This window comes from Phragmites australis, chromosome 6 (genome assembly GCF_958298935.1).
Source record: "Phragmites australis chromosome 6, lpPhrAust1.1, whole genome shotgun sequence".
In the NCBI taxonomy this organism is placed as follows: domain Eukaryota; kingdom Viridiplantae; phylum Streptophyta; class Magnoliopsida; order Poales; family Poaceae; genus Phragmites; species Phragmites australis.
Window position 1 is genome coordinate 7622699 of NC_084926.1, and position 15863 is coordinate 7638561.

Here is a 15863-nt window from a genome sequence, read left to right on the forward strand (position 1 = left end):
CGCAGGTGCTAGTCCCTCCCATGCACGGTCGCAAAGCAAAGAAATAATGGTGCGGATATTTCAGGGGGCATGCAGTCGCGACGTTGTTCTTTTTCAGAAATCAAATTAAAATGAGTCTTGTTTTATATATGATAAATGATACATACATATTGAGTTAGTTTGATGTTTTTGAGATTGCATATGTATATTTTGTCATTACTGTTTGCATTATCAAAGAGGAGAAAAGTATGTATTAAACAAAAAAGAATCTTACATAATGAAAGATAGAGAAAATTTAAAAATGTGTGATAAAATAAGCACTCGATAAGGAGAACATTTGTGTATTTTTGAGCTTTTGAGGTATTTGGTTTGTCTCTACTTTTTTTTTTAGAGTTTTGCAATCTTTCTTATGCTAAATAATATTTTTTTTGTTCCTTCTGGAGTTCTTAGTCTCTTGGATGAGCTTCTTGTGTTATCTTCAAATCATTCTTTGTTCTTTATGAAGTTATTAATGAGTCTTGGTTTATATGTGAATAGTGATTGACATGGTGTTGATTTAGTTTAATGTTTTTCATATTGTATGGGCATGTTTGTATACTACAATGTTGATCTTAACTAACCAAAATTACGAAAAAATTGGAGTCGACATTTCTGAGTTCAGTAAGATTGTGCATACAGGATGATCCGACACTGTGAGAAATGAAAGCGCCGAATGGTCCGACATTCAGACCAATTACTGCGGGAGTAAAGGTTGTGAATCTTTACTTAAAGGTTTAATTAAAAAATATCATATCTAAGATAAAAGAGCTAATGAAAAATAATAGAGAGCTGAGAGGAAATTGTCGATAAACAAGATGACTTGCTCATCCTTAAAAAGTAGAGAAACTTTGAACTCAAAAACCTCCTTACTAAAGAAAAATAGAAAGTTGAGAAATTGATCAAAGATCTTAATTTTTTGCCAATGTATCTATTACTAGTCTTAAAGGTAGCAACATCACACTTCAAAAGAATTACAAATGTATGGATGAAACTCATAAAACTCTTGAAGGGCAAATTGATGCCCTTAAGAAAAGCACTTTCACCTCCAATGATGCAACATTACTCTCCAATGCTTCTATGAGTCAAAGTTGCTCTCATTGCTATAATGTTGAAATAAATGCTTGTGCTATTAATGTTTAATCATTGCAAATATTATAAAATAAAAATGAGAGGCTAAATGACTTAGTTAATTATGGATGCATCAAGACATATAAATTCAAAGATGCACTATATAAGACTATTGAGGCCAAGAATAACAAGCTAAAGAGAGGCCCTGTGTTTGATATGCATACAAATAAGCCAAGTAAACGTGTGGTGATAAATGATAAGGAGTGCCTCAAATTCATCAAAGAAGATAAGCAAGTTGATCTCACCACACAAACCAAGCAACCCATGTGCCATGCATCTCAATCAACTTTTTATGTATCTTATGTTTTGAAGATAAATCATCGTAGTAAAGTGGTTGCTCTATATATTTGTGTCCGCACAAATGATCAAGTTATTAAAAAGAATGTTTAGGTGCCAAAAGTGCTTGTGACTAACATGAAAGGATCTAAATAAATTTGGGTACCTAAAATAAAAACTTAACTTTTTTTCGGTATACTCTTCCAGTGGATCAAATTACGTACTTGCTAGTGCATGCAGAAATCATCTAACCAGAGAGAATAACAAATTATCATCATTTGAAGACAATGGAGGATCTCATAAAAATATTTTTTGGTGACGATAGGAAAGGAGAGATAATTGGTTTAAGTAAAATCGTTATCTCAAATGATCATTCTATATCAAATGTGTTGTTAGTCAAATCTCTTAGCTACAATTTGTTATTTGTATCACAACTTTGCGAAATGAGATACAACTATCTTTTCAAAAATGAGGTGTGACCGTCTTTAGAAAGGCAGACTTCTAAATAGCTTTCATTGGTCGTTTGAAGGGCAAAGTTTATCTTGTTCATTTTTCAACAGATGAAACGAGGCCTAAGACTTGTTTGATTGCTAAGTATAGCATACGTTGGCTATGGCACCGCGGACTAGCTCATGTTGGTAATGAAGTATTGGTTTATGGTTACTTTTATGCCGCTCATGCTGGAGATGGCTAGAAATAGAGATCGAATGTCTGAGTTAGTCCTGGTGGAGCCTTATGGGCAATGGTAACACTGGTTTTTTCTTTTATTAATATCTTCCCGCTGTGTTTTGAAACCTCTGGTCTAAGTATAAACTAGAACTTGGAACAAGGTCTGTAATAAAAGTTAAAACTTTTGTACTCTGTTCATATATTATGATAAAACTATATTGTAAATGTCTTAGGCTTTGTTAAGTATATCAGGACTGCTAGAATTACTTCCGTTTTAATTGACTTAATTGTCGATTAAACCAGGAGTAATTTGGTCGGGTCTGACATATTTGGACCCCGATTATGCCAATTGCAAGGTGGATAAAAAGAATACCTCGGGGACTTGTTAATTTTTGGATCGGTCCTTTGTGCCTTGGTCCTCAAGAAAACAAAATTTCATAACCCTAGCCACCACCGGAGCCGAGTATGTTACCGCGGGAGCTTATTATGCTCAACAACTTTTGATAAGGCAAACCTTGAGAGACTTTGGCTGCAATATGACCGAAGTATCACTTCTATGTGACAATAAGAGTGTCATCAAAATAGTCAACAATCTTATGCAACACTTAAGAACTAAACATATAGACATCCATCATCATTTCTTTAGAGACCACTTAACCTAAGAAAATATCGATATTCGTCATATGAGAACCAAAAAATAACTAGCTGATATCCTCACCAAGCCGCTGGATGAGCAAATGTTTTCCAACTTGAGAAGTGAGCTAAATATTCTAAATTCTAGCAACATGGCTTGATATGTTACATATAATGCATTGTTCTAGTCTTATAGCTTTGATAAATAGAAGTTTGTAAAATTCTATTTTAGTGCTATTTTCTAAAGAATCTGAATCTTTGATCTTATGATCATATTTTCTACTTGTGATCACTGTTATGTATTGTTGTTTGTTGGCTGATCACGAGTGGTAAAAATGTCTTATATGTCCAACTTTCCAATCTCTCTTGGATAGAAATCAAATCTCATCTCTAGATCCATGTTCTGCCATTCTCCAGAACCCGGAAGGTCCGACCTAACTCGGAGGTTCCGGATTCTAGAAGTCCTCAGACCCTGGTTGTCTCTGTCGAGTTGACAGAACCTGAAGTCTTCGTGTTGACCCAGATGTTTCGAATTTTGTCACTCAACCTGGAGGTTCTGAGTTTCCCTTATGACTCCACCCAGATGTTCAAGTGCCAACTCAGAGTATCCGAGTTAGACCAGAAAAGCCTATAACGACTAGTTTTTGGGGGAAAGATATAAATATCCCCTTCACTCCTCCTTTCTTTAGCTTGAGACAAAAGCATCCATAGCCCTTCAATAGATCTCTCCACTACTCTAGTGCTTTTAATTCTTGTAATGATTTGAGTGTTGGGTATGAGAGCAAGAGATTGAGTGTAAGTGAGCCTAATTCAAATCTTGAGCACTTGAGTTCATCATGAAGCTATCGATTCACGCTCGTTACTCATGGAGCTTGGAGTTCCTAAACAAATGGGCATCATCCGAAGAGCACCCAAGCTTGTGAAGTATCCTGAGAAGTTTGTGAAGCTCATCATCGCCTCCGCAACGGAAGCGGAACACTTGAGTAAACCCAAGCTCGATCTTTGTGGTCGCTTGGTGAGAAATAGGGTTGAAAGAGACTTGGCTCATTATGAGCACCTTAACAGAGACGTAGGATCGTCAGATCCAAACTTCACGAAAAAAATCCATGTCTCCTTTTGCTTTCTCGAGTTCATACTTGTTCTAGTTGGTATTTTGGGAGATTTGCTCCGATCTACGTGTTTGTGAGTTTATGGCTACAAGTATTTTGTGGAAAAGTCTCTAGGAAACCTTTGGAACATGTGGTACCAACTAGACTTGCATAGGTGTTCATAGTTTTCAATTTCATATTCTAGCCAGACTATCCGGGTTGAGCTCGGAACTTGCGGAACCCAGATATTCCAGATTGAACCCGGAGTATCCGGATTTTGTTAATCTGCTGTGAAATTTTATTTTTTAAGAAATACCTATTCACCCCCTTCTAGATGACATATACTACATTCACACACATCGGATGGTCCAACGCTGAGGAGGTGTGCACGCCGGATTATCCGGCATTCATGATTTCTCTGAGATGTGCTTTAACTGTGGATTTTGATTATAGACTAATATATAATAGAATTAGAGATATGTGTTTGCTTGTCTAATTTTGTGCAGGTGATTGATACAACTTGGAGACCGACAACGGGATGATCGGAGCCAAGGAAGGTGCTTGGTGTTGTACGATCGATGAGGCCAGATGGAGTCAAGAGTAATCCTAATTGTGCACATGGAGGCCAAGCAAAACATGGAAGGAATGATGGAGACGACATATTGACAAAGTCAAGCGAAGAGAATACCAGTGCAAGTAACAAGACGGTTCGAGGAATCGAGAGCGGGAGAGACTTACCTGTGATCAAAATCGCAACATGGAGTACACGCGTTGACATCGGAGGCTTACTTGAGGTCAGAGCAAGTAGTAGCGAGTCACATTTTGAGAAGCGTGCGAGGTGATTTTGTAGTTTTCCCTCAAAACCCTAGAGGGATGAAATGCGCGTGACATCATCGTGAAGCAAGCATCAAAGCGAAGCTAAGTCGTGAAGGTTTCATGACCTTTCGATGAAAGGAGCGAAAAATAAACCGAAATGGCTCAATGGTAGGTAGGAGGCTATTGTAAACAAGGGGTATTTTATGAATTAGAAAACTTAAGAGGTAAGGCACGTTTGGTTCCGTTCCCAACTCGCCTCGCTCGGCAAGGCGAGCCTTGCCAGCGTCGGAGAGTGATTTTTGCTCTCCCACGCTGGTAAGGCGAGTGCAGGTAACAAGGCACCGTGGAATGGAACCAAACACGTGAAATCTTTTCTAGCCTGGCAAGGCAAGCCGCAGCAACGGAACCAAACGCGCCCTAAAACATCTCACTAGACATATAAATAGAGACATAGAGTTATAGAGGATCCTTGAGCAAGAGAGTAGATGTTAGTTTAACCTTTCTAATAGGTTAGAGCTTTTGTGAGAGAAAAATACTTTGTAATTTACTTAAAATAGAGTTGATCTCTGTAATTAATGAAGTTAATTTTCTCGCATGATTGTGCTCATCTCCTTTTAGTCTCGTTTATTTGGTTCATTTGCTTCTTTTACAAGTTTTTTTTTTCGGTTGTGATTTTTCTTTTGTCTTTTTCAGCTGTAGTTTTTTCACCTTTTTGAATTTGATTTTTTTATTAGGGGCATAAAATAAACGTATAATAATATAAATTTGGGTTTCACATCTCTCATCTCTAAGTCATCAACTTAGAAAGTTTCTTCACCTGATGACTATTTTCTTGAGTTTTTTTAAGTTGCGACTATGACTGGGGTCATAAAATAATCTTAAATAAAATCTTGTGTTCATATCTTATCCATAGAGTCACATGTTATTAATTATTTTTTTATTTTTCTCTATTTGCTACTAGTTGAGGATTAAGAAGTGTTATATAAAATAAGTAAGAAGATCATCCGATTTAAAATAGTTTAATAAGGCGGCTTAATTATCTACTTTAGTCGTTGTACACTTCTCGTTTTTCTTCTCACAGTCGTTGTTCTTCTCCCTGTCTCTCTCGCTGCACGAGAACACGCCGGTGCAGGATCACCAAGCTCAGCATGCCAGGACGTCTTGGGCACAGACTTTTTAATTTCGTTGCATGCGATGCACACCACGGGCAAGCATTAAAGCGGAAAGGTTTTTCGATTACACGACATGAGCCGGCCAGTTGTTTTCTCTGAGAGATGAGGGTTTGCAGGCGTGGTACAAAGCGCACCGCGCGCTCGTGTGCCTGCTGGACCGCCTGCCGTTCTGCGATCTGGGCCGTTGCCAGTGCGACACCGGTCGGCCGGCGTTGCATCTCGCGGGCGGGCTGACCGCTACGCCGTCCTCTTCTGCGCCCACGCGCTCGTGAAGAAGCCGGTGTGAGCACACGTACGGCTTTGTTCCGGGCTTCCGGCCGTTGGGGCAAGCACCGGAAATCCCAGCATTCCCTGCTGCCTGCCTGCTAAACCCTAGCCAGCAGTTGCGGTGTGGTATCAACCTGGTGAGAAAATCACGTCAAGCTGATGCATTGTCACTTCACTTTTGCGGCAAGCTTTTTTCTTACCCGGCCAGGTCACTTTTCTTGACCACGCTTTGTGGGAGTCAAACGAAGTACCAGCTCGATCTGGTGAATTCATTAGTACTTAGTAGGAATAACTTGTTTGCGCGTGTCGTATACGCATCGTTCTGCCTCTTTCCGTTCATTGGAGATAAGTATTTATTTTAACCAAAGATTATGAAAAACAGTTTGTAAATTATAAAGATTTAGATGGTAACTAGTTGAATAATGGTTTATAAAAGTTGATGTTGGACTGCTAGATTCTTATAATCTGATAGCTACTTTTACAATACAGTTGTTTATTTAAACTTACATATTATAACTACAATATAACTTTTATAATCTAAAACAAACTTACACTTCGATAAAATGTGCATTGCTATAGCCTTATGCGATGACATGCAGTCTGAGTTTCTTGCGAAATACACTAGTATCCCAATACACGTAAAAGATCCTTTGGAGGATGAACAACACTGGCATGCCTATCGGATTGGTAGTACAGATTCGTGTGGGCTCATCTGCCGTGCCCAGTGTCAAGGCACCATCTCTGCGCTCCCAGGTGCTGCAAACAGGGGAGGGAGAGCTAACTACTATCTACCGGGCGCGCACTGCGTGCATGCAATTCACTGTCCCTTTTCTTGTTGCTGCTGTTAGCTGTCAATCCGCGTCGCGTGGTTCACTGCACGTAAAAGAGTCTGCACGACATAATTTTTTTTCGAACCATGATCACCGTATATAATAAAGCAACTAGTAGATGGAGTACAACTCTGAATTAGCCCTGCAGAAGCTTCGACATTAAGCAATGCATCCGACCGGGACGGTCCCAGCACGAGGACAGAACCTACCCTTTTTATCCCTAACGAACATTAGCCGGTCGATCACAATTGTTAACAGCTGTAGGCATGGCAGGACCCCTCTCGCCCTCCTCCCATACCTGAGGAGACAGTGCCACACACGACGGGAAAGCGGGAGGCAGCGGCAGCAGGTACGTGATGTGACAATGGCATCCATCGCGTCCTCCTACAAGGCGCAGTAGAGCCGGCCTGCCCTAGCTAGGTGGGGGGAGGGGGCTACGGGCTACGGCGGTAGCCTGGCTAATATAGTAGGGAAGCATGCCTCCTCCCTCCCCGTCACGCGCACCAGCTGTCCTGCAAAGCCCAACCGAACCAAACGGACGGAAAGCCAACTCACTCGATCGGTCACTCCTCCACGGCGACCGGTAGATGCGGCCAGAAACGGAGCCCGCTGCCGCTGCTGCTACCATGGCATGCATGCAGGGATGCGGCAGGTGTCATAGCGATCGAGGCGCGGGAGGCGGCCGTGCCCCTACACCATTTACTCGCGCTATTGCTGCTCGTCGAACCGAATCGCCGCTGCACTGTTCCCTCCGCAAGATTCTCACGCATGGATCGATGGGCTGCCCAAGTGTGCACCAGGTGAGGTAGAGCCTTTTCTGGACCGGTTCTTTTCTTCCATGCGGTCGTCTCGTATTTTTCAGCTGCCGTTTGCACGGGAGATATCTGGGTGACACCGAGTGATGAAGCGGGTTCCATCGATCTGCCACGAACGCACGCACGCACGCACGCACGGCCCATGCATGCTTGCTGTTTCGTTTCTCTTCTTTTACTTTGTAAAGCTGAAAATTGGACTGTTTAAATAAAAGCTGAAAATTGGACACGACCAGGGTCCTTCAGGATTTATTTTATCTGGTCCTGCGGACTTCTGCTGTTCGGTGATGCTGACGTCTGCTCTTCGTCTCTGTAGAGAGTATACTGTACAGTAGAGTACTGCACTACTGCATGAGAGAAAAAGAAATCCAACTTCGTGTTTCGCGATGGTATGCTTCCAATGGAGGTACTAGTAGTGAAGTGTATGTTAATCAATGCCGTGCCGCAGCTACGCCGAAGCGAACGCTGACTGGTGCACGACTTGCGCGAGTCGTCACTTGGCAGCTTCGAGATGGATTCGACCAGTAGCGACGGACGCCGCAGCGCGCAGGCTCTCGCCGCGCTCAGTCTCACCTCGCAGTCGCAGCAGCCGCGGCGGAGCCTGGCGCAGCCGGTCCAGCGTGCATGACGTCGCTTCTGGTACCGACCGGTACGTGGGCACTTGACTTCTGGCATTTGTGAACAGCGCATCCGGCCAGCACTACTTGACCTGGTACGATTTCTACTTTTTCATCTCGGCACGTGCTTCAACATGTACTAGTGACTTTATGTAACGTTGATATGTCATTTGTCTGTCACGTAAGTCAAGCTCGGTAGAAAGTCAGAAGAGGAACAGATTCTCCGCACCGTTTTGACCGAGTTGACAGATTACTGCCCACATATGTGCTAGCATTAACTGTATATATAGAGACTTGAGAGCAGGGCATCACTTGTATCGTCTTTTCACGGAATTTTTTTATTTAGTGTCCACATGTTTTTGAAATATTAGTTTAAAAGAAGCTAAAATAACTGTTTTCACTCATTAATGAGCCAGACTCAACATTTCAGGAACGCTGCCCTTATTGATGGTAGACCCAGACTCATGCAGGATTGCGGATATCAATGGCGTGTTTAGATGTTAGTACGAGATTTTTAAGTTACGGCGTATATCTCGACGAGTAGAAGTAAATTGAATAGGTCAAAAACTTAAATAATATTTTTTTCGATTGCAAATGTACGTCGTTTTAATTTAAACATAAAGTTTAAGAAAATAGATTAAATGATCTTATTATCCTTTATTTATTATGTATTGTAAAAGATAACTCATTTATTTGTAAGAGTAATAGCATTTATTAAATAAGTGCAAGAAGGGAACAAAATAGAAAAAAAGTGCATAGAAATTTGACAATGACTTATATTTAGAGAATAGTTGAGAAGGTTAAAACGACCTACATTTGCAATCAGAGTGAGTAATATTTAGTTATTTGTATAGATGGATGCAACGGTCTTGTATCTGCAAATGCAATAATCATATAAAGTTGTTTACTTGCCTGTATGAGCGGATGCGTCGACTCTACATTTGAGACTAACAAGTAGCCATGTTGTAATACTGTAGTAGACGCAATATATCCACAGGGTTAGACTCCATAGAGAAGCTTGGTTTGAGTGTATCCATCAGGGCAGCCTCCTAACAGTATAATTTTATCTGCAGAAGTATGAAGGAACAATACATGCAAATAGCCAAATTATCTTCTCCGCGTGAATATACGCATGGACAGAGTCAGGATGCCCATGATGTAGACAACCAAACACACCCTGGTTGCTCGCATGGGTTTTAGTAGAGTTGCAACATATATACTAAACAAGTAAAAGCAGGTTAGACGGATGCATTGACTCTAAAAAGAAGAATGTTTGGTTGTCTGCACCTACGGATGCAATAACTATGTGAAGATATTTAATTGCATGTATGGACAAATTCAATGACTTTACACCTGAGACTAACAAGTGAACCCGTTGTAGCACTGTAGTAGATGCAATATATTCACCAGGTCAGACTCCATAGAGAAGATCAATTCGGGTATATCCACTAGATCAGGCTCCAACCGTATAATTACATCCGGAAAAGTATAAAGAAACAATGTATGCAGATAACTAAATAACTTTCTCCACGGAAATATACGCATGTGCAGAGCTAGGATGCTCCTAATGCGGGTAACTAAACACACTCTGGTTTCTTGCATGGGTTTTAATAGAGCTACAACGTATATACTGGACGAGTAGAAAAAGGTTGGGCGGATGCATTGACTCTAAAAAAAGAATATTTGGTTGTCTATATCGGCGGATACAATAACCATATGAAGATGTTTGGTTGCCTGTATGAGCGAATGCAATGACCCTGTACCTGAAACTAACGAGTGAGTTCGTTACACTACTATATTAGATGCAATGTATCCGGCGAGCTAGGCTCCAAAGAGAAGCTCGATTCGGACGTATCCACTGTGCCAGGCTCCAAATATATAATTGCATCCGTAGATACAGAAAATAACCATACATACAATCAACCAAACAAACTTCTACATGAGAATATATGTATGAACAGAACTAAAATATCCTAGATACGAGCAACTAAACACACCAAGAAACCGTGAAACATTAGTGCTTCAACTATCCATGAAATGTTGGTCCTTTTGGTAAATGGTGCTTGCAGAGCGAAATATGATTTTTATCCCCACATTCCGGCTTGCAAACTTGGGTATTGGCCTCATTTGAAGATTTAAACGGATTCTTGGCAACACCAAATTATTGAATTAGTATTACATTCAATCACACCCATTTACACTTTTGTAAAACGAAAGGCAGTATATTGCGTTGTTTATGGGAAATCTTTTTCAACTATGATAAGTTCATGGCGAATGAAAAGAAAAAAAAATTAAATACAAGTCAGACATATATATAAACACACATCACACTCACTTTCACACATCTAATAAGTGTGTGTCTTAGCACAAATTTAAATAAAATTAATGTATAACTTCATATAACATGGAGACACGCTTTGACCATTAAACATAGCAATATATGTTTGTACTATTTATCTTAAGATTTAATCATAAGAAAAATATAAACATCCGTATTAAGTTTAAAACTCAAACAAGATGAACAGTTTCCACCGCATGTAGTGACCTCGTCGATGAAAAGAATGTTGCCCGAGTTGGAAATAGGCTAATCAAGTAAGTGCCATGACGGAAGACAGAAGCAAGTAAAAAATTGGCAGGAGAAAAGGAGGCAACGGAAACGGCGCCCCCGGACCCTCCTGTGACCTTTAAAAGCCGGCCTCGGTAACCGCAACGCAGACACAGCCCAATTCCACAGTCATCCCCCCCTCTCTCTTCCCACACGATACTTGTCTCCACCCTCGCTACAGTACTCGCATCCATATCCACTCCCGTAGTCCAGTCGCACTAAAATAAGCCCCAAAACAAACAAAGCAGCATAGGAAACAGAAGAAAGCTGTACGCGAAGAGAGAGGTTGCAGGAGGGAGGAGAGAGAAATAGCACTACCCGGCCTACTACGGACTACCACAATGCTAGAGAGACAGAGGGAGATGCAGTCGTCGCTTGTCATCTAGCTGGGTCGGAGGCTCGGAGCCACCCCGTCGCGCCCTACTCGTGTCGGGCTCGTCCACACCTCATTGGGCTCGCTCGCCCCGCCTCGCCTCCTCCTCGCACGCAGACGACACGCACACCAAAACCCCATCGCGAGGCAGACAGCGACGCAGAGAGAGACAAAGCGCGCAATAAAGGCAGCGCGCGCGAGTGAGCGAGCGGGCGAAGCAAAGCACGTCACGAGCCAGCCAGGCCAGCCCGCGGGGGAGCTCATTGAAGAGGGAGCGGCCGGCCGGGGGGAGCAAGCAGCGCGCGAGAGACAGGAGATGGCGATGCCGTATGCCTCTCTTTCCCCGGCAGGCGCCGACCACCGCTCCTCCACAGCCACCGCGTCCCTCCTCCCCTTCTGCCGCTCCACTCCGCTCTCCGCGTAAGCAACCACCTCTTGCTCTGTGTTCTCACCATCGCCTCACTCGGTTCTTTTTGGCTCGTAAATGTGTTGCTCTTGCATTTGGTTGTTGTGACGTGGTGGCATGTGTGCTGTTGCAGGGGTAGTGTAGGAGGCGGGATGGGGGAGGACGCGCAGATGAGCGGGAGGTGGGCGGCGGGTAGGCCGGTGCCGTTCACGGCGGCGCAGTACGAGGAGCTGGAGCAGCAGGCGCTCATATACAAGTACCTGGTGGCCGGCGTGCCCGTCCCGCCGGATCTCGTGCTACCCATCCGCCGCGGCCTGGACTCCATCGCCAGCCGCTTCTACGGCCACCCCACACGTACGGTCCCCCTCCTCTCCCTCTCTCTTCTCGGCGCCATGCCGCCATCGTTGCCGTATTGCTTGCTTCGGCCACTTGTTCCATACCCGGACACTGTTTATTCCGACCAAGTGTACTTTGCTTACATTAGTTAATTTGCTCCGGTCGTTTGTTAATCCCTGATGCGCGATTCAAGAACCGCGCGTGGGTTTTATACTAAGACCCCGATTTGTTCCCGGAAAGTTTCTGGTTTTTTAATCCTAGCTCGTGCTTTCTTCAAGATTTAGCACATGATTTGTGGAGAGCTAGCCCTTCGTTTTTTTTTTTTGACTGAACAGAGTGGTGGCTGAAAGGCTGATATAGAGGATAGTTTATTAGTAGCAGCAGGCACCATTGTGGCTGAAGAGTACTAAAACTACTAACTTTAGAAACCAGCTCCTTCTTTTGTCATTTCTTTGTTTTCTTTCTGGATGATCAATAAATAGTGAGGTTGCGAGCAAGCAAATCCATTGAATGCTACAACAGCTGCTCCCTGGTCGCCATTTCTGTCGATTGCTAGGAATAGGCAGCTTTACCTTGCGTCTGCATCGGTAGTGTCCTGTATCAAATGCCAATACATTTGGAAACTGCTTAGCCAGATGCATACTGGCAGATAAAAGCAAATGCATAAATGATGCTTAAATGGATAGATAACAGCATCTGATCTGCTCGGTTTGTTTTGTACAGTTGGGTATGGATCGTACTTCGGCAAGAAGCTGGATCCGGAGCCGGGCCGGTGCCGGCGTACGGACGGCAAGAAGTGGCGGTGCTCCAAGGAGGCCGCCCCGGACTCCAAGTACTGCGAGCGCCACATGCACCGCGGCCGCAACCGTTCAAGAAAGCCTGTGGAAACGCAGCTCGTCCCCCAGTCCCAACCGCCCGCCGCCGCGGCCACCACCGCCGCGACGCCCCTGGCAGGTGCCACCAACGGCAGTAACTTCCAGAACCATTCCCTTTACCCGGCCATCGCCGGCAGCACTGGTGGTGGAGGCGGGGGCAGCAACATCTCCAGCCCGTTCTCCTCGTCGTTGGGGTCTTCTCAGGTGCACATGGACAATGCTGCCAGTTACGCAGCTCTTGGTGGTGGAACAGCCAAGGATCTCAGGTGACTGTTCTTTCCTATTGCTTCCTCCTCCAATGCCATCTTGTTTCTAACAGTGTTATTCTTCGAACTGATTGGCGTCAGTGGGTCGCAGAGATTGTGATCGTTTAATCACTGGCTTCCAATTTGTTTGCATCGTGGCAACCAAAACCAGTAGGGCATGCTCAGTACTTTGCTGCTGCCACGCGCAATAAGCATGAACGAAATTTACTCACTGCAAGAAATTACGTTAGTGCTCAGGTTCTGGTTCGTTGCTCTGTCCATACTTTCTGGGATCGGTTCTAAGCTTCTGAAGGCTGAAGCCCAGGGCAGTGGCCATATCTCTATGGGATATTTGTGCTCAGGTGGAAGTGCAGTGCACGTCCTCCTTGGCTTTGGCACAGACTAATTAAGCTTAAAACACGTGCTGTCCATAAAGATGAAGCTTGGTTGTCTTCTGTGGTCGCAGTGGTAGTGATTGCTGCTTGCTGATCCTGGCATCCCCTGACCATTCCACAGAATCCTGTCGTTTCTCTTGCAACTCTTTTAGGGTGCAGGATATAATAAATTTGGCTCTTGTAACTACTGAAAATTCTGAAAAGGGCAGCATGTGCAAGATCGTTGAAGCCCCTCTCGGTTTGCCCATACTAATAATTTCTTTCTACCAATACAAATTGTTGATGTAACTGTACAGAAGTTCTTAGTGTAACATCTTCTCTTTCACTTTTCTAAATGCATATTGATTGTTTTGTTTCTTTTGTGCTGCAATCAACCATTACTTGCGTACTACTGAGCTGTAGGTAAGATTGGTTTCTTGATAGTATTCATAACAGAAGTGTGTGCTACTTTTTACTGAAAATAGAGTGTTTACTGGGTCATTTGTCGTAGTAACTACAGTCTTTTCTATCTGTAAATACTTTTGTCATAAATTTTACATTTGGTTACAACCTAATCATCTGTTTTAGGTACCATATGTGATAAAAACAAAAATAAATGAAACGGATTAGTGAAAGGAAATTTAATTTGATTTTGAATGCTATAGCTGTTTTATTTATTTATTTTCTGTGTGCTATTAGATTCAATAGCGCACTGATACCTTTTTTTCCAAACACATTGATTCAGTACAACTGTAGTTGTGTCATGTTTAAGATTGTCTTTTTTGTTTGAAACTTTTGTTTGTTCGGCAGAATATATCGATCAGCAAAATGAGGAATATTACCTCACTGTACTAGAGTTTCTTTTATGTGTGTGTGTGTGTGTATCTTCATCATACTTCTCTTTGTATCCCTACTAATTTGCGGTGTTCACCATACTCTGAATTTCAGGTATACTGCTTATGGAATAAGATCTTTGGCAGATGAGCACAGTCAGCTCATCACAGAAGCTATTGATTCATCAATGGAGAACCAGTGGCGCCTTCCACCATCACAAAACTCTTCTTTTCCTCTTTCGAGCTACCCCCAGCTTGGAGCACTGAGTGACCTGGGCCAAAACATGGTCAACTCGCTCTCGAAGATGGAGAGGCAGCCACTGCCCTTCTTAGGTAGTGACTTTGGGACCGTTGACTCCGTGAAGCAGGAGAATCAGACGCTGCGGCCCTTCTTCGACGAGTGGCCAAAGGCAAGGGACTCTTGGTCAGGCCTCGGTGATGAGAATTCTAACCTCGGCTCGTTCCCAGCGACCCAACTGTCCATATCCATACCGATGGCGTCCTCGGACTTCTCTGTGGCCAGCTCCCAGTCGCCGAACGGTAAGTTTCTTCAGAGAAATGAACGGTTGCATGTCAGTTCCGTACCTGCAATTTAGCTCGATTACTGATTCAAAACACCATCTGGTATCTGCAGGTGACTCAACATTGTGATGTCTCTGAGCCGAGTATCGGTTGCTGCTGCCTTCTGATTTCTGCAGGCCCTTGGCTCCACCGTGCAGTAGCAGCAAAACATTATGCTTCTGTAATTTACCAGCCGTTTCAGATTTGTACCAAACCAAGCGACTCCACCGTTGCCTCATGTGGGTGAACATGAATGAGATCGTTTTCCTTAGGTTCAAAGCTTGTGGTGTGTGTCCCCATTGATTAATTCCTTCTGTATGTGAAAGTCTGCTTGAGCAGTCGGTTACAATGCACCGACGTGATGGTCATGCTCTCTTGGGCTGTTCCCTGATCTGCATGAAGCTTTTCTTTATCATGCAAGCCCTACTCCTAGTGTTAGCCGGCTCCTTTTGTAAGTGAAGGCTTGCTTGCAGGTTGCAGCTGCAGGTAGTAGAGCAACTCGTGGCCAGCTAGCAGCGCACAACCGAGCGAGGCCAGAGGCTCCCTTATCCCAAACATGATCCGGCAGCAGGATCCGTCGCTTTGTCACTTGGAGCCCGTGACAAGCAATGTTCGTTCGATACCGCAGTGCCCCACGCCATCCTCCCAACAAACGAGCTAGCTGGGCACCTTTGATCGCCCCCGCATGTTACGAGGGCTCCACCTCCTCGCCGCCCCTCAATGATTTGCCTCGCGAGCGTTGAGACGAACGGGGACGTGACGCGGAACCGGTGAAAAGAGAGGTGCCGATTGTAACAGTGGTTTGGTCCACCACACTTGGGTCGGGTGGTTCTGGCCAGAGCTTCCAAGGTTGGCGGGGCGAACAGTGCGTGGGTCACTCGTATGGCACCGGCGGGTGGTGTCTGTCTGGTGTCTTGGTCTTGCCCGGC

General features: G+C 43.8%; 1 protein-coding gene across 1 annotated transcript; it reads left to right on the top strand.

The window, feature by feature from the left end:
• The first annotated feature begins 11520 nt into the window (after positions 1 to 11520).
• On the top strand, positions 11521 to 15213 carry LOC133921444 (growth-regulating factor 4-like). Its single transcript, XM_062366319.1, has 5 exons — positions 11521 to 11724; positions 11844 to 12064; positions 12770 to 13187; positions 14489 to 14913; positions 15008 to 15213. The coding sequence occupies exons 1-5, from the start codon at positions 11621 to 11623 to the stop codon at positions 15022 to 15024; spliced, it is 1185 nt and encodes a 394-aa protein (XP_062222303.1). The 5' UTR covers positions 11521 to 11620; the 3' UTR covers positions 15025 to 15213.
• The last annotated feature ends 650 nt before the right edge of the window (positions 15214 to 15863 follow it).

What these genes read in the sequence shown, in the direction of transcription:
- LOC133921444 (XM_062366319.1), top strand. Translation starts at nt 11,621, where the DNA reads ATGGCGATGCCGTATGCCTCTCTTTCCCCGGCAGGCGCCGACCACCGC. An exon ending in CGCTCCACTCCGCTCTCCGC is followed by an intron (nt 11,725 to 11,843) that starts GTAAGCAACCAC and finishes GTGCTGTTGCAG; the next exon opens with GGGTAGTGTAGGAGGCGGGA. An exon ending in CTTCTACGGCCACCCCACAC is followed by an intron (nt 12,065 to 12,769) that starts GTACGGTCCCCC and finishes TGTTTTGTACAG; the next exon opens with TTGGGTATGGATCGTACTTC.